This window comes from Lucilia cuprina, chromosome 6 (assembly GCF_022045245.1).
Source record: "Lucilia cuprina isolate Lc7/37 chromosome 6, ASM2204524v1, whole genome shotgun sequence".
Taxonomy (NCBI): domain Eukaryota; kingdom Metazoa; phylum Arthropoda; class Insecta; order Diptera; family Calliphoridae; genus Lucilia; species Lucilia cuprina.
Window position 1 is genome coordinate 60,667,670 of NC_060954.1, and position 19,363 is coordinate 60,687,032.

Sequence of the window (19,363 nt, forward strand, 5' to 3'; positions counted from 1 at the left end):
TACCTATATACACACACGATTAGCAAAAATACAAACTCACACATTAAGTATAAAATAAACAAAAAAAAAGTCATTTTGTTTACAGAGAACATATTGAATCCACAAGATACATACAACGAAATACTACAAAAAAATGTATCTAATGACTCTTCTGTTGTTTTAACACTTGTTGTATTTACATTATGGATGCCAGCATGTTTTTGTATTTCATCTCATAGGAAAATGTACAGGCAAAAAACAAAATAGCTTTTATTAAAAGCTTTTTGTTTAGATTCTCTTTACAACTATTGATATTTTGATGATCTGTTAGTAATAATCTCTTATTTACAAAAAAAACTCTTTTAAAAAAACCACTTTGCATCTGAATTTTATGATTTTATAAAATGTTTGAAAGTAAGTATTGATTTCAATGCAGATGCAAATTTTTATACGTGGGTGGTTATGAGGCAATGTCTGATTAACTGATTTTACGTAGAAAAATTCTATTGCTGTAATCAAATAAGCTTAATATGTTAAAGATTTGTATGTATATGGAATTTTAAAATTTAAAAGGTTTAAGTTTTGAAAGTGATTCACAAATTAAAATTATTAACTATTAGTATTGAGCCAAAATTACACAAAATTTTTAACTAAGTAAAAAAAAACAGTTTAATTGGGTTTACATTTAACACCTTTTAGAAGCTTTTATTGAACTTACCTTTTGTTTATGTAATTCAATTTTTAACAAGATTTTTTATCGACCTCAGATCATGTCGCATTAAGATCTGTTACCCATTTTGTTTAATATGTACTTGAACTTTTCTCTTTTTCCCATTTGGTCACAATAACAAGAAGATCTAGTTCGATAACTATTGAACGACTTTATGTTGGTGTTGTTGTTGTAACAGCTTAACCTATACAATTTTTAATCCGGGGGTTCTATATTTAGGTCCAAGCCAAGAAATTGGACTACTTCAATAAGGTTAGTCCATAAATCCATTGGACTAAGTGAAGTAGGATGGGCTGGACAGTTGAATATGTTGTGGATATCATGAGGACCCTGTCCACAAGCTGGTCATGTATTGGGGTGTTGTGCCTGTTGGTCCATTCCGATCTCAGTTGTGCCTTCCTCTCTATTTCTGCTATGGGCGATGGGCGACCTTCATGAACGACATTCAAACTGAAACCGCGGTATTGATGACGTCTCTGTGAATGTCGTTCAAAGCTGCTGTATACGAATTCCGATCTAAGGGATCCTGAACATAACTTCGTATGCTCTCTTTATATACACGAATGTTCTTTCTGACATGCCTCTGGGGAGCATCAAACTGTGCGATGTTAAAGTTGGGATGACTCCTCCGGTGACATCCCAGGAGGAACTGTTTAGTCAGCATAACATTATGTTCTTTGACTGGGAGAAATTTCGTTCTGTATCAATAAATGACTTTATTGTTTTGTGTTAGTTACTTTTTTAGATTTTTTGAAGTTTAGAAGATTTTGAAAAGATGTCCTTATAAAAATTATTGTATTATCCTCAAAAATAAAAAATATTGGTGCATAACGATGGTAATATTAAAACGTATAAGGCTATAGGATTATACATCAGTAAAACTTTATACCGTTATAGCCAATGTTTCAATGTCCTTGAATTTTAAACATTATAAATATGTAATGTAAACAATAAAGTTCATAGTTCATGCAACTAAAATGTCTAACCCTAACATAAATAACAAACACAACATCTTTTGTTTTTTACTGACACCACACAGCCACCTGTGTTGTGCTGCATCAAGTTTTTTTATTTATTTATAAAATATCTTTATTTATATTTAATTGAATAAAATGCATACGATACGTACGATTAAGAATACAAGTTAAATTTTAAACTAATCCAAAAAAAGAAGGAAATAAAATTTATATGTATAAAGTGCAAAATTAATTTCTGATTCTTGTTGTGCGTCTGTGGTAAAATATTTGTTTAACACAAAATGTTAAGGGGGTAGGGGGGCGATAAACTAAGAGTAAAATGCATTAAGGAAGTACACAATTTGGCCAATTAAAAGTATTATAGCTAATTTTTAGTCATACGAGATATATTATGTTACACCAAACAGAGAAAAAAGAATGATAATTTTAGGCAAAAATTATAAGTAGAACTTAATAAAAACTTAAAAATCTTATTAATTAACAGCTTCATAAAATGATATTTACGAATTTACATTAATTTTTTTAAAATGAATGTAATAAAATTATAAAGAAAAAAGAACATAAATTATGGAGTATGAAGTCACATGAACTTTAGTGTTTAATGCCAATGCAACAACAAATGTTGTTTTAAATCAATTTTGTCAAAATTTCTGTTACACTTGAAGAAAAAAAAAAAACAAAAAAGTCCCCCTTGAGGAATAAAATTAAACCGAATAATAAGTGATAATAAAGATTTACATAAATTGAATAAAGCTGCACTCCAGTAGCACTCCAGAATGACAACTTAATCCTTGGCGGGCACTTCAATGACACGGGGTTTGTCAATGATACGGGCAGTCTTGTTGCCCTTCTCAACAATACCGATGATCCAGGCCTGGTAGCCCTCTTGTTTTTCGATGTCTTTGCAGTAGGCTGCAGCTTGTTCACGTGGTAAGCAGATAAGCAGACCTCCAGAGGTTTCGGCTGAATGACCTTGTAAAAGTTGGAACATATTACCACAGGCTTTGGCCACAGCAGCCATTTTTGAAATGACAGGAAGATTGTGAATGACAAATGAAACATCCTTCTTTTGATGCGAGGCCAAAGTTTGGGCATGACCCAAAAGACCAAATCCAGTGATGTCAGTAGCACCATGAGCATTGTATTTATGCATGAGACGAGCAGCAACACGATTAAGACGAGCCATAGAGTTCATGGCACGATGATAGGCCTTGCGTACATCTTCTTCGGAAACAACCAGCTTAATGCGATTCCAACGTTCTGGTTGATCCAGCCACTGATGGGCGTTGACCGCCACCTGAGTACCCAAGGGTTTGGTCAAGACCAAAACATCACCCACTACAGCATTGTCGGGTACTATGTATTCGTTGGGTTGGCAAATGGTAGAGGCCACCCCACCAATGGTACACCAGGGGTTGACCACACTTTGGCCACCAGTCACTGTAGTACCAGCCTCGAGAGCAGAGTCCTTAAAGCCGCGCATAATTAGAGGTATAACAACATCACGTTCCTTTTCGGTCATTTTGGTGCTGACCGCCAACAACATTAACATATTATCACAGTCCGTAACACCCATGGCATATAAATCACTCAAAACATTAGCACACGCTATCTTGCCCATCATGTAGGGGTCATCAACGATGGGATAGAAAAAGTCAGTTGTTTGTACTAAACACAGGCCACCATGGCGCAAAGGTATCACAGAACAATCTAGACCAATACCAATGCGTGGTATTGCCATATTCATGAACTGAGCATCTTGGTCTTGCAATGAATAATCTTGCTGTAAGGCTGAGACCAATTTACCCAATACCTCCTGGGGAACTTTGCAGCCGCGACCCTTGAGGTCGGCAAACCTTGTCAAACGGAATGTAGACTCCAAATCATGAGCCGTGGGGTCGAAGGGACGACGTAATTCAGCACCATTGCCACCTTGAAGTTCAAGATGAGCAGAATTCAATACATCGGCAGAGTAACTCATTGTTCGATTGTACTTTTTTTCCTCGTTTTTTTTTATTGAAACACACACTATATTAGGTTTGCACTTTTGCAATTGTTCTTTGTTTTTGTATTGTAATTATAAATTAATTAATTTTTTCTCTGTCTGATAAAATAATTTGAATTAGAAGTTGGTAATTTTTCTAACAGTTTGCAACTATTTTGTACAAAACTCAAATTAGTTATGGCGGCCGTATTGAACAAATTTCTTGTAGTAAGGCAAATAAAATCGCGTTCTCCCTTTGCACTAACACCATGCCACAAATCCGTACATGTATACGAATTTTTCTTCAACAATTGTCAGAGTGTGCGAAGCGAGCTCGCCGATTGGTTGTTTAAGCAATGGCGGCACGAAACGGGAGCAAAGAATATTTCTCCCGCTTGTTTTTTACACTATACGTACACAACGGGTGGTGTTCATTACGCAAAGCACAGGGTTGTATTTATAACTACAAAATATTTAAGCACAATAGTTTTTTTAAATCACAATAGTTGCAGATAAATCACAATAACAAGAAATTGGTATAAAATGAATGTTGTTGCTCAAGAAAACAAGAAATTAATAATAAAGACTTTATTAACATAATTAAGAGTTTTAGTGGTAGCTTAGTTGTTTTATATAATTTTGTATTGTGTGCTTCAAGTAATAACATATTTTTATTTAATTCTTTGTTTTAAGTGTTTTAATTATAAAGTTGTTGTTAAAACAATAAGAATTGATTTAGTTTTTTGTTTAATATTATTGTTATTTTGTTTTGTATATTATTGTGAAAGTGAAATTATTGGCATATTATTAATTTTTTGTTGTTGTGGCAGTTTTATTTTTAATATAAATTACAATTTTTGTTGCAATTAGATTACAATTTTTTTGTTGTTTTTGTTTATTCCAAGATTTGTTTCGAAAACAAAAGATTTAAGCAACAAACCTGTTGCTAATAAGATAAAATGACTCAATAATTTTTTTTGAAGAACAAACCACCACCGCTCGACATCATTAGCCATTTAAGGCGTTTTATTTTGTTAACTGTATACGACAAGTTTCTAATTAGACTACTGTTGCTGCTGCCCTGTATTCGTAGACAATGTCTGCAGAAATTACCAATTTCGTAACCTTGAGATCTTTGTTGTTATTTGTATTATCGTTTACAACGTTTACGGAAGCTGTTTATGTTTATGGTGAACCAAAATATAAATGTCCAGCCAAGTGAGTTTTGCTTTATTTTAATTCTTATAGAATTTATAAACTTTTATTTTTTACGACAAAAAAGTATTATAGCGAAATTTACTTTAATTTTTTGATTTGATTCTTCAAATTTGTATTATTTTGTGAAAGTTGCAAATTTTTAAATTTAAATTTTGTAAAGAAAATAATTTTTTTAAAAGTTGTTAATTGAATTAACCCATTAAGGCCCTGTATACTTTATAGATTAGTCTATTGTCTAGTCTACTATATAGTCTACTCTATTGTCTAATCTAGTTTATATGTTCAAGTCTATTCTATGATCCAATCTATATTCTAGTCTTGTCCATAATCTAGTCTATAGTCCAGTATAGTCTGGTCTATAGTCTAGTCTATAGATTTATCTATAGTCTAGTCTATAGTCTTATCTATAGTATTATCTATGGTCTAGTCTATAGTCTATTCTGTAGTCTAGTTTATAGTATAGTCTATAGTATAGTCTATAGTATAGTCTATAGTTTAGTCTATAGTATAGTCTATAGTTTAGTCTATAGTCTAGTCTATAGTCTAGTCTATAGTCTAGTCTATAGTCTAGTCTATAGTCTAGTCTATAGTCTAGTCTAAAGTCTAGTCTATAGTCTAGTCTATAGTCTAGTCTTTAGTCTAGTCTATAGTCTAGTCTATGGTCTAGTCTATGGTCTAGTCTATGGTCTAGTCTATAGTTTAGTCTATAGTCTAGTATATGGTCTAGTCTATAGTTTAGTCTATAGTCTAGTCTATAGTGTAGTCTAGAGTCTAGTCTATAGTCTAGTCTATAGTCTAGTCTATAGTCTAGTCTTTAGTCTAGTCTATAGTCTAGTCTATAGTCTAGTCTATAGTCTAGTCTATAGTCTAGTCTATAGTCTAGTCTATAGTCTAGTCTTTAGTCTAGTCTTTAGTCTAGTCTATAGTCTAGTCTATAGTCTAGTCTATAGTCTAGTCTATAGTCTAGTCTATAGTCTAGTCTATAGTCTAGTCTATAGTCTAGTCTATAGTCTAGTCTATAGTCTAGTCTATAGTCTAGTCTATAGTCTAGTCTATAGTCTAGTCTATAGTCTAGTCTATAGTCTAGTCTATAGTCTAGTCTATAGTCTAGTCTATAGTCTAGTCTATAGTCTAGTCTATAGTCTAGTCTATAGTCTAGTCTATAGTCTAGTCTATAGTCTAGTCCATAGTCTAGTCTATAGTCTAGTCTATAGTCTAGTCTATAGTGTAGTCTGTAATCTAGTCTATAGTGTAGTCTGTAATCTAGTCTATAATCTAGTCTATAGTCTAGTCTATAGTCTAGTCTATTGTCTAGTCTATAGTCTAGTCTATAGCCTAGTCTAGTCTAGTTGGAGTAGTAAACTTGCCATTACTTTGCTAATGGCATTTAGTAATGTTATTCCCCGCCAGTTTTTGCAATGAGTGAGGTCCCCTTTTTGAAGAATTGATATAACAAAATTATTTACTACATATTTCTTCGAAAATTTCCCACTGTGCAACTAATGCTTTCCTATAATTTACTTACTTTTTTCTTTTTCCTAGGCCCAAACTCATCTATCCCTGTCAGTGTCTTAAAGGCTCCGACATAGGCATCTATGTAACATGTGATAACACCAATTTGGCCACTTTATCGGTGGCTATGCTTAATTTAGCTGCCCTACAGTTGCCCGTAGAACATTTAACTATAAATAAGGCAAATTTTGGTAAGTTTTGTAATAAAATTTTTTGCTAAAACTAATAATAACTAAATATACTTTCAGAACGTATTTACGGTCCCATATTTTCAAAGGTTAAAATACGTTATTTAACAATATTGGATACACCACTGGTGACTCTAGAGGATTATGTATTCTTTGGTGTGAATAAAACATTGGAACAATTGGAATTGATTCATACAAATTTGTCGCAAATAACACCGTTATCATTTGGTGTAAGTAAAAGATTTTTCCAATATATTCGATAGATTTTTACTGAAACTGTTTTAAAACTTTCAGATATTGGGCAATTTAGTTAATTTACAAATTGATGGACACAATTTCACCACCTTAAATAAAAATCTATTTGTTGAACAATATATCGCGGGACGTGTTGAGGTGATGCGCATAACAAATGGTCCTTTAAGTGATGTACCCATAGAAGTTTTTCAGGTATGTGGAAAATTTCTTAATTTTTTAAATTTTTTGTAAAATGTTTATTTAAAATCCTTATTAAAGCCTTTACGTAAATTGAAAACTTTGGATCTACATGGCAATGCCATAGAAAACTTAAAACGTAATCAATTTAAAAATCTACGCGAATTGGAAGTTTTGGATATAAGTTTTAATAAAATCAAAAAACTAGAAGCTCAACATATTGCGGATCTAACAAAAATGGGCTGGTGTAATGTATCACATAATGCTTTGACCGAGTTATCGCGTGGTACTTTTGCTCGTAACGCTGTATTGAAAGTATTGAATTTATCACACAATAAGATACAACGTTTAGATGCTAATAGTTTTAGAGGCATGAGATTTTTAAGGTTAGTAAATCACAAGATCAATTGTTCAAAAATATATAATTTCTTAATTTAAGACGTCTTTACATGAGCGATAATCGTATATCAGATGTGGGACGTGGTACATTTGGTTCAGTGGCTCGTATTGGTACTATCGATTTGGCTCGTAATGCCTTAAAGAAAATTGAATTTCAAATGTTTTCTCAATTGAACTATATTGAAGTAAGTTAAAGTTGTTTTAACATTTTCAATACTTTTAATTTAATTTTTTTTTATAATTTCCTTAGATTTTAGACTTGGCGGAGAATAATATAACTCTAATAGAGAAAAACTCCTTTAAGGATATTTATCAGGCTCTTATAAATATATCACATAATAGCTTAGAGACCATACAGCCCAAAGCTTTTGAAAATTGTGTTAATATTACCACTTTGGATTTATCGTTTAATAAATTGAAAAACTTTTCGAAAAATGTTTTTGACGAGACCACATTTGCCACTAATTTCCAATTAAGTCATAATTTTCTCACCAGTTTGGCTCAGGTTAGTAATAAAACTAATATTATTCAAAGAAAATTATTAAAATTTTTTTGTAATTTTCTAGATTCCTTTACAAAATATGACCGGTTTAAAAGTCTTAAATGCTTCGCATAATAATATCACTCAAATACCCAAAAATTCCTTTCCCAAACTTTATGAACTGCACACCATCGATGTTAGTCACAATAATATTTCCACAATATTTAATGCTGTCTTTCAAAACTTATTCTCTTTACGTTCCATTGATCTTTCCTATAATAGTCTAGAAGAAATAAAATCCTCCATGTTTGGTACTCTCCCTACGCTTTTGACTTTGAATTTAAGTCATAATAGATTAAATAATATTATACGTGGTGCCTTAGCCAAATTGACTAGTTTAAGATTTTTGAATTTAAATCATAATTTCTTAACGAAAATCTTTCAAATTCCTATATCATTAAATGAATTGTATATGAGTGATAATAGAATTGAATCTATACCTCCAAATACTTGGCCTGTGATGAATTCTTTGATTTATTTGGATTTAAGTAAAAATCGTTTGGGCGATTCACTGGAACAGCAAAGTTTTAAGGGTTTATTGGTTTTGCAGAAATTGTTGTTGCAAGAAAATGGCATTACCCGACCGCCGTTGGAGTGTTTGGCTAGCATGTCGACATTGCAGTATTTGTACTTACAGGTAATGTATTTATGTATAAGAGAAATATATATAGTTGGAGATCAGTATTTGATCACTTATTTATACTCAAGAAGTTTCTATGAGTTTGATTTTAGAAGATAAATCTAATCTTTTTTCTATATAAAGAGGATCGGCATGTCTTTCAAATACAAATAGATTTGAATTTTATCTCTTTTCTATATAAAATTGATCAGAATCTGTTGTTGTAACAGCTCGACTGTGGCCGATAGTTCTTTCCTGGGGAAAAAACTTTCGGTTGATACAGCTGTCGCTGGGTTGACAATCTTTGGCCGAGTATGACTCGGGTTGTTCCTGAGCGAAGATCCAATTGTCGTGGGAACGATCAGAATCTGTTTAATATAATCACATCAGTTCTGATCTATTTACTACGCAAACAGATAGTTGAAATCGCCTTCTATGTAAAACGATCGGAATCTCTATTAAATATTCCTGATCAGAATCTGATATCTTCTCTATATAAAATGAAGTTTAAAATATCATCTTTTATTTGTATAAAACGAGCATACGAATGTATATGAATGAAATTATTTCTCTTATTTTCTTTAACTTAAAGGATCAGTATCTGATCTATTCTCCTTAAAAATTTCAGAAATTTATCTCTTTTCGGCATAAAAATAGGTCAAGAATCTCTTTGCTTCTCTTTATAAAATGTTTCTTTCTAGATGATCAGAATATGATCATTTTTTATAATCGAACGAGGATCAAAATTTGATCACTTCTTTATATAAAACGAACTTCAGAATATGATCTCTATTCTGTATAAAACGAGGATAAGTATCTGATCTTTTTCTATATGTAAAAATGATCAGAGTCTGATCCATCTTTTATTTGTGCAGACGATCAGAATCTGATCTTTTTTAATGAATGATAAAATGATAAATTTTTTAATAGTTTAGACTAGACTAATCTAAAATAAATTACTATTACTATTTAGAATAACAACATTACCGTATTGGAAAAGAATGCTTTTGGCAAATTGCCAGTATTATTCGAACTGAATTTGCATGGAAACGGTGTAAAAGAAATCAAGTAAGTAATGCTTACAATATTCCTGCTGTTATTGACGTAAAACATTTTTCATACTATTCCTTTAGCAAACGTTCATTTGAGGGTCTCTTGCAGCTGCTAAATTTGAATTTGTCCTCCAATGTTTTACACAACATACCCACTGAAGCATTCATAGGTTTGCCTTCGTTGCGTAAATTGGATTTATCTCATAATTTTATAACAAAACTGGATAATAAGACCCATGGTGTTCTCGATGATTTATTAAGTTTAGAAGATGTTAGTATTAAAGTTCAAATTCGAATATTATACAAATTTTTAACAAAATTTTTTTCTCTCCTTTATAGCTCAATTTAAGTTACAACAAAATAAGTTTTGTTACCAAAAAAACCTTCCCTGAAAATCAATATATTCCCTATAATCTAAAATATTTAGATTTAAGTTATAATCAAATGCCCGTCTTAACTTATGACATTACATTTGGCACTAAGAAGCTGTTGAAATTGAATTTATCCTATAACAGCATTAATGAATTGAGACGTGGAGTTTTGGGCAATTTTACACGTTTACAATATTTAGATCTTTCCAATAATGAATTGAGTAATTTACAGTCTGAAGATCATACATTTGATTTGCCGCAAAATTTAACCACCATTTTATTAAATAATAATCATATTTATAAATTAAATTTTACAAAATTCCTAAAGGAACCCAAATTTGAAACAATCGATTTGAGAAATAACAGTTTAACCGAGTTTCCTTTGTCATTAGTGTGGAATGTTAAGAATGGCACTGAGGTTAAATTTGCCGGCAATCCTTTACATTGTAATTGTGCAGCCAGACCGTTAAAACATTATCTCATGCAATTGGCCACATTGAAAGAAGATTTTCAAGATATAGCCTGTGATACACCGGTATTTAATAAGGATCTTTATTTACAATATGTAGAGGATGAGACATTGCAATGTACCACGGAAGATGAAAGGGAAATGTATCAAGGATTGGAATATGAAAAACTGACCGATGTACTGTTTAGAGATATAATAGTGTAAGTTTGATACAGTTCCACTAAAATATTTAAAACTCTAATTAAATTACTTTTTTGCAGCAAAAACAATAATGTCAGCATACGTTGGTTTGTGGTCACAGCCCGTGATGTAGCCAATTTTCTAGTCTATATACGTGATCCTGATAATAATATTCTATACCAAGAAGATTTTGACTATAATGTACGCAAGGCGGAAATACCCACATCGCTTTTTAAGACTCATCAACCAATTGACAAAGAAATTTGTATAATTTCGAAAAATAGTAATGGTATTACTGGCAATTGGTTCCATGCTCAATGTGAAAAGCTACCCACTATTAAAGAGGAACGTAAATTTTTCTTCTTTTCCTCTTCATCATCAAGTTCTAGTGCGGCTCAAGCTTTCAGTTTTTTGAATAATATTAGTGAAATGGTTGTGTTTTTAAATTTATTATTGTTAACACTTAAAGTGTATTTGTTGTAAATGTTAAAAATTTTTGGACATTTTGAAATAATACTCGTAAAGAAATTTTCTAACTGCCATTAAGTACCTTTTTATTTTGTATATAATTTAATAAAGTTTTATATTTAAAATTAAATTTGTTCAAATTTAGGTTTAAGTAAGAGAGGATACGTGTCCAATGTCTTTTGTATATAAAAAGAGAATCCGCTAACATTTTGACATAAAGAGAGATCTTTTAAGGAAAATAGAGTATCAAAATCTGAAAACTTCTTTATAACAAAGGACCAAATACATTTCAATAAGAGGATCAGAATCCGATCTTTTTTCTATATGAAAAGAAAATCATAATTCTCGATCTACTTTCTGTAATTTCTATGATAAAAATCAGATCTGAATCTAATCGCTATATAAAAAACCGAAAACAAGTATCATTATCCCATCTCATTCATATAGAAAAGGAGGATTGGAACCTAATGTCTTTCTACATGAAAAGAAATTCATGTATGTAGAATTCATCTAGATTTTGATGTCTTTTTTATATGACAAAAGGATCAAATTTTTTCTTTAAAAAACGAAGATCAAAATCCGCACTTTTTTTATCAAAATCAGATCCATTTCTATATGAAAAGAGGAGGAAAAACGGATCATAATCCGATCTCATTCCCATAGGAAAAAAGGAATGGAACCTTATGTCTTTCTACATGAAAAGAGTTTCATGTATGTAGAATTCATGTAGAATCTGATGTCTTTTTTATATGACAAAAGGATCAATTTTTTTTTTCTTTAAAAAAAACGAGGATCATAATTCGCACTTTTCTATCAGAGTCAGATCGATTTCTATATGAAGAGAGTACGAAAAAACGAATAAAATATTTTTCTATAAAAAACGAGTATAATAATCTGATCGATTTCCAATATGAATCTAATCTTCGTTTATGTGAAATACGGATCAGATTCTTTTCTATAAGAAACGAGATTCAGAATTCAAGCTCTTTTTTATATAAAAAAGTGTGTCTTTTAGAATCATATTAATTTCTATACAAAACAAATACGATTTCATTTCTATATAGTAATTAGATCATATAACTTACTCTAAGAAACGAAAATCAGAATCCGATCTTATTCCAACATGAAAAGAGGACTAGAATCGAATATCTGTAATTAGGAAAATAGTGTCATAATTTGATCTCTTTTTTAAATAACGAAAAGATCAGATTATTTTTTCTAAGAAACGAGGATCAGAATACGTTCACTACACGAACCCATTTCCATCAGAATCAGATTCATTTTCTTTAACAATCTTTTATAAAACAAAAACGAGGATCGTTTTCAGCATGAAAAAGAGGCTTGGCATTGAATTTTTTTCAATACAAAGAAAGAAAACTAGGAACTAGTATCAGAATGCGATCGCTTTTCTATATTAAAATTAAATTACTTACAATCAGAATCATATCTCTGTTCTATATGAACTATTTATTTCCAATGTATTTTTAATATAAAATTATCAGATTACAACTTACGATTAGATTGTGATCTTTTTTTGTAGGAAGAGAAGATAAATCTGTTGTCTTATTTTATATTATCAGTTTCTTTTCAGAATTTGATCTCTTTTCTGTATAATTTGGTTAAAATTTCATTAATTTTCTACATGAAAAGAGAATTAGAAATCGATCTTTATTCTATAAATGTAAATAAGAATCTGGCCCATTTTAGGTATAAAGATGTTGAACTCTTTTCTATATAAAAAATGATCAGATTTGTCTGTAAATAGGGGATCAAAATCGAACCTTTTCTATAAAGAGAGAGAGAGAGCGAGCGAAATTTACCACTTTTCTAAAAAATTCAACTGACGTTTATCTTGTATGAAAGTATGATCAAAATCTAATTTCGATCTCGAAATTCAGATCCATCAGTAAATATTGAGATGACGTCTTGGTCTAAAAAATATATATTTTTTAATAAACTAAAATTACTTAACGTGTATTAGTGTTAAACAATTTCTCTCTAAATAACCATTTCTGTCAAAATACGAAGCATGTGTTCAGGTGGAAAAAAAGCTTTATTGTCGACACACACACATACCAAAGGCGAAATAACAAAAAAGCTTTTTATATTCGAATAACAGGATTCAAGTGTTCTCTCTCTCAATGAAGAAATACACAGTTATTTTGTAATCGTTTTTATGTGTTTTTTTCCTTGTGTGTCCTTACTATTGATTTTCAACCAGAAAAAAAGGCGAAAACGACAAGTTGAATAACAGTTGAAACACAATGAGAATGAATTGTCAGCTTTATTACTCGTGGGCCATCCGTAACGTATAGTTTAAGCAAAGAGGAACTAAAGGAATAACGACGCTTTCGATTAAATAATACACAATAAAATAGAGGTCCTTAAATGAAAAAGTTACATAAAAATACATAAAACTATAGAAAAGTTATAAAAATATATGTATTAAAAAGCAAATACTTTATTAAAGAAAAATAATAATAAATTAAATAATTTAAAATTAAAATTAATAAATAAAAAGAGTTTAACTGATTAAGCTATAAGAAATTAATTAAAAGTTTTAAAAGTAAAAAAAAAACTAAAAGCTTAATATATGTATGAATAAATAAATTAAAGAAAAATATGCAAATTATTTAAGAAATTAAAACTATAGATTTTTTTCTTTATTTCTAAAGTTATTTTTATGGGAAAAATAAGAGTAAAATTTTAGGAAGCTGATAATTTTAAGCCAAAAAATTATAAAAAAAAATAATAATTCAGCAGCAAGTGTAAAAGTGAGTGTAACTACGGATGTAGGTTTATATATATATGTGTGTGTGTGTGTAAAATGAAATGAAAAGTTACATTTTTTGTTCGTGTTTTTTTTTCTTGAGGGTGAAAAATCGTTAAATGAAAAGTGAGTTTTTTTCAATGATGATGTTGCTGATGATGATGACGATGAAAAAAGGCACCTTGAAAGTGTTTTAAATAATTTTGAAAAAAAAACGAAAAATATACTTGTTTAAAAAAACAAGTTAAGAAAACTACTTTAGATATTGGTAAAATATCTAGAGGTTACTACAGCTACTAATACTACTTAAGAGAATAAAAAAAATATATCCTTGATTTTGTTATTTTTTTATTATTATTTTGTAGGTTTTTGTTTAAACAAAGGTTTAACCTTTTACATAAGTGTGTAACAAAACAAATGTTTCAATAAAAATAAACAATTTTGTTTGTCCTTTAATAACAAAAGGTGTGTTGTGTCCTTTTATATTCGTCATATTGCTATTTAGTTTAGTTTATATACAAAATTCTTTTTTTTAGTTTAATTCTTTATTTTTTGTTGCTGTGATAAAAAATTTATATATATAAAACGATGACGAACTCAATCAAATTTTGTATCGGACACATTCAATAAAACAGTAAGAAAAAAACAACAATAATAATAAAAAGAGAATAAATTACATAATCAAACTAAAACATTTACGTACACTTTAAGGAAATTCTTACAAAAACAACAGCAAAACACAAAAAGAAAATGAAAAATATTAAAGCATGAAGTAAGTAATCGATTCGCAAATAAAAAAGAAAACAGGAACAACAACCACAACAACAATAATAAAAATGACATCAAAGTAAAACAACAAAATAGAAAGGACTCAAGAAAAATAAAACTAAGTTTTTGTAAAGAGAGAGAGAGAGAAAGTTAAACTAAAATTATCACTAAATTAAAAAAAAAAACGTTTCTATATATAACAAGTATTATATACAAGTGTGTGTATGTAAGTTTAGTTACAACAACAATATATTAATTATATAAAACATATACACACACACATGTATGCACTCTAGCACATGAAAGCAAGATATTTAACAATTAAATTCAACCTACAACAACAATTACACAAAAAAAACTATTAAGAAACATAAGAACAAAAAAACTATGTAAAACACACATATGTACATACACACACTCATTATCAAAATATCATTCATATCCTTTTTCTTTCACATTCTATTCATTCACTCACATTTTCTTTTTAGCACTCTTGTCTCTTATAATACACGCTCACCAAATACCGTTACATGTCAAAAGATATGTCATGTATGAATGATAAGTTTGAAGTAGTTACATTCATTTTTGCACTTTCTAACACACACACATACATATTTGCGAAAGAAAAACCAAAAAAACGCCCTCTTGTCATTAATCGAACTAATTGTCAGTTTGTGAAATATTCAAGATAAATTACTTCAAAACGCCTACGATTTACTATTAAATGAAAATATAAATAAATAAAATGCGTAATCTTTGTTTAAATTTTGTAATACTATTAAGTTACCGCTATTCCAAGGTGAAGTTATTTAAACAGTTGATTATGTTTTTTTAATGCTAAATAATTTAGAGCGGAACTGTGTGTCACAGCCGACGCTAGTTTTATATAAAACAATATAACAAATTTGTTCGATGTTAAAAATCACTTAATTTTTCCTAATTTTTTCTTGGCAGGGTAATAGATATAAATGGAACTTCCATGTCTGATTCTATATTAAATTTTCGAAAAGAGTTGTTGTAGAGCTTAGGTTTTAAGCTTGAACCTCTTAGACTCACCAAAGGGAAAATAGGAGGTTTGTAAAGAAAGACACCTCGGGAAATAGTAAAATGATCTTATTTTTCAAAAATGTATTCCTTCTTCCAATTTGCAAAAATATTTTTTTATATGAAACTTCTTAACGATAAAATGTTTTCAATAAAATGTTAAAGAATAAGGTAAAGTGAAACTTAAATTTCAAACATGGACTTATTAGATCCACTGTCGTAGAGGCCAAAGGTCACCCAAGTAAGACACTTCAGAAAAATTATAAATGATCTAATATATTATTCTCTTTTTTCTCCAAAAAAAAACTTCCTTTAAAAGATTTCTACATTTTTCGAAAAGTAGTTAACATTTCCTATACATTGATATATAAAATTTTTTACTTTTTATTATCACATGTGACAAATGAATAGTTTCAAAACTATATAAAAAAAATTAATTTTACAGCATATTTTTGAAAACAGCATTAAAGACTACTGCATTATCACAGCGATCACTGCGTTATTACACCGATTACTGCATTATCACACACAACACTGCTTAATTAGCACAATGAGCACTTAGAGAAGTAAAATTGATTAGTTTTATATCAAAGAGTAGGAAATTGTGTTTACTGCAAATTGACTAAATGGAATAGTCTATTAACTGGTCTATTGACTGGCCTATAAGATATTCTATCTATTGTCTTATCTATTTATCAGTCTATTGTCTAATATATAGGTCAGCTTACAAACAAGTCAGTAGTCTACTCCATTGAAAAGTCTATAGCCTAGTCTAATGATCAGTCTATAGACTAGCCTATGAACTTGCTTATTAAATAATTTATATGAACTAGTCTATTCAGTAGTCTATAGTAGTATATTCTTACCTGAAATGCAAAAAAGGCGTAACAACCAAAAAATTTAGAATCGACTATGGTCTAGGTTTTAGAGTAGTTGTTTACAATTCTATTAAAAACTATAGACTATGTACTAGTCTATAGAGTAATCTGACTGTTCTATTCAATAGTCAGTCTATGGAATGTTATATTAAAATGGTTATGGCTGAACTGTGGACTAGGTTATGCACTCGCGAATTGACTAGTCTTTTCACTAGTCTATGGACATGTCTATGGATTAGTCCATAAATTTGTTCATTGACTAGTCTATAGATTAAATTACTAATTAGTGTTTACACTAGTCTATTAACTAAGTTATTACCACAATAATAGACTAGTCTACCGTCTATGTCTATGTTTCATCTTTGGACCAAATATTTAAATAATCTTTGGAATAGATTTTTTTGTAGTCTATAGGCAAATCGATTGACTAGTCATTAGACATCTCTATTAGCAAATCTTTGAAAAATGTAAAACATTTCATTTGAAAAATGTTTTACAGGTCTATATTTTCCATTCCTGTTAAGTATTATGTCCACTTTATTAAATCTGAAAATTAGTTGCAAAAACAAGAAGTCACCTTAAAAAAAATTTGCTTATTTTTGATATTTGGAAATTGTATTTATTTGTAAATCAATAATGTGGCTATTTGAAATAAACATGTTATTTAACAATTAATACAAACCTCTTTTTTAACTATTTTTATCACTAATTGTTTATTGGCATGTTGTGACTAAAAATAAGGAATAATAAAAAATGGTTAACACACTTGTGTCAACACAATCAAAGAAATTAACATCCTTAAAAAAAACGTGTTCTAAAAATAAAATCAGTTTTTTTTTGAATTCTTATATTTGAAACTTTAATTTTAGATGATTTTTATGTTTGCCAATTGTAATATATAGAAAAAAATCGGTAAATAAATATTATATTGGTGTAAATTATCTAGTAATTAAAAGTAGTTGTTGTAAATTTGTTGAAAATTTGTGTTGTGTGAAAAAACGATTAAGTTTCGTTATGTTGGGTTGTTAGTAGAACCAAACAATTCAAAATTGTATAAACTTACTTATGAAACAGTTAACCTAAATAGTTTTATTGATGTTTAAAAGTTCAAAAAGATTTAAGTTTGCTTTCTATTATCTAATCAAATTCCTTTTTTAAACGTTTCTTCTCGCCTTCAATTAGGTTTTTAGAAAATAGTACTAAAAACTACTTAAATTTTTGTCCCTGGCATTATACACTTTTTTTTGCTTTCATGAGTTTTTTTTTAATACATTCATACACTTATGTACACTACACACTCACGCATCATTAAATTTAATTATAATTTTTATTGCTGTCTATTTCTTTTCTTCTTTTATTTTTGCACTGCTGACCCTACTATGCCGCCCCCCCCCCCAGTCCGCTTGTCTACAGTAACGAGCACATGCAAATCATTAACAATATATATATAAACAATGCAGAGAGTATAAAACAATAATAACATTTATATACATACATACAAATAAACACTTATGTATGTATGTAGTTATATATGAATATCATTCAGATTTTTACACAAGTTTGAGTGGGGCCTACGTATGTATGTGTGTGTAAGTTTTAGTGTTCATTCATTTTAAATGTTTTGTTCCTTTTTGCTTATTTCTAAATTGTTTATGCCTATATGCAGTATTGTTCGAAACTTAAGCAACTTAATAAGATATTAATAAACTTAAGTTGGATGGAGTATTTATGTTTTCTTGTCCTCTATCGGTTCTGTTGTGTTCTCATTCTATATGATCCATACTCGTCTGAATCCGATAATTCGAATTGTAGTGTTATTGCAATACCGTGGAAAAGAGGTGCTTCCAGAACCTATAATATGCCGGAACTAAAAGTGGTGGATGTTACTTTAATCCTCGGGCATTCCTTGGAATGATTTGACATGGGTTCGAACCAGAGAACAAGTGACAAGAATCTATAATATACCGGGACTAAAAGTGGTGGATGTTACTTTACTCCTCGGGCATTCCTTGGAATGATTTGACATGGGTTCGAACCAGAGAATAAGTGACCATTTGCCGTAAGAATTTTCCTTTCTTGTCCAAGAATGTTCATACCACCGACTATCCAGACGACTAGCTATATGCTTGTCTTACGAGGAAGTCAATCGTCACCCAATAGTTTATGAAGAGACCAAAAAGCTTAAGTTTGTTTTTCAAGAGTCCACTTTCTCGCTTACAAAGGGGACCCTAAAGTGACGATTGACTTAGCCCTCGTTTACAAAAAGTACAACAAAGTACAACGACAAAATACAGCCAATTAGGTGATTAGACGTACATGAAAGTCACTGTTCTTTTTTGGATGCCATGACTCTATGTCGAACTGCTGGGATGTACTAAAAACACATACCCTAGTAGAGGCTATAAACTAATTATATATTTTAATTAATTTCAAGTCTAGAATTTGGATATAAAGTTTATGAGATTTCTATTACTTTTTTAAAAGCAGCTTATATTTCGTACAATACTGTATAAACCGCTGTGTGGTTTAGAAACGATTTATTTTAAAAATTAAAAAATATCGTCAGCTTCAATTTTTTCCCTTAAAAAGTCGATTGTTTGAAGGTCGATTGACCTTTTTAGACACGAGCACACATGTAATATAATCTGTCAAAATTGTGTGTAGAAGAACACGAATGGTTTTCTCATAATGTAATATGTAAACAAAAAAAATTACATCGAGAGAAAATATGGATGAATAATTTAACAGTGGTATGGTTCATTTCATTTTATGAAATAATTGAAA

General features: G+C 29.9%; 3 protein-coding genes across 4 annotated transcripts in view; 2 read left to right on the forward strand and 1 right to left on the reverse strand.

Moving 5' to 3' along the window:
* Window positions 1-1,722: 1,722 nt before the first annotated feature.
* On the reverse strand, window positions 1,723-3,985 carry LOC111678527 (inactive selenide, water dikinase-like protein). The gene has a single exon (XM_023439907.2). It carries the CDS (start codon window positions 3,665-3,667, stop codon window positions 2,471-2,473), a length of 1,197 nt encoding a protein of 398 aa, XP_023295675.1. The 5' UTR covers window positions 3,668-3,985; the 3' UTR covers window positions 1,723-2,470.
* Window positions 3,986-4,198: 213 nt separating this feature from the next.
* LOC111678537 (chaoptin) lies at window positions 4,199-11,897 on the forward strand. The gene is made up of 13 exons (XM_023439919.2): window positions 4,199-4,327; window positions 4,576-4,888; window positions 6,431-6,591; window positions 6,649-6,818; window positions 6,883-7,035; window positions 7,102-7,406; window positions 7,460-7,604; window positions 7,670-7,924; window positions 7,986-8,597; window positions 9,553-9,647; window positions 9,713-9,902; window positions 9,971-10,671; window positions 10,732-11,897. Exons 2-13 carry the CDS (start codon window positions 4,767-4,769, stop codon window positions 11,132-11,134), a joined length of 3,312 nt encoding a protein of 1,103 aa, XP_023295687.2. The 5' UTR covers window positions 4,199-4,327; window positions 4,576-4,766; the 3' UTR covers window positions 11,135-11,897.
* A 130-nt stretch (window positions 11,898-12,027) lies between these two features.
* LOC111678541 overlaps window positions 12,028-19,363 on the forward strand; it is a 70,087-nt gene continuing 62,751 nt past the window's right edge. The window contains exon 1 of one of the 2 annotated variants that reach the window (XM_046955291.1): window positions 12,028-13,499. The gene's annotated coding sequence lies outside the window, so the exon portion shown is untranslated. Of the gene's footprint in view, window positions 13,500-13,700; window positions 13,894-19,363 lie in introns of those variants that run through there. The other variant, XM_046955290.1, reaches the window with a different exon arrangement.

What these genes read in the sequence shown, in the direction of transcription:
- LOC111678527 (XM_023439907.2), bottom strand. Translation starts at nt 3,667, where the DNA reads ATGAGTTACTCTGCCGATGTATTGAATTCTGCTCATCTTGAACTTCAA.
- LOC111678537 (XM_023439919.2), top strand. Translation starts at nt 4,767, where the DNA reads ATGTCTGCAGAAATTACCAATTTCGTAACCTTGAGATCTTTGTTGTTA. An exon ending in TAACACCGTTATCATTTGGT is followed by an intron (nt 6,819 to 6,882) that starts GTAAGTAAAAGA and finishes TAAAACTTTCAG; the next exon opens with ATATTGGGCAATTTAGTTAA. An exon ending in TGCAGTATTTGTACTTACAG is followed by an intron (nt 8,598 to 9,552) that starts GTAATGTATTTA and finishes ATTACTATTTAG; the next exon opens with AATAACAACATTACCGTATT.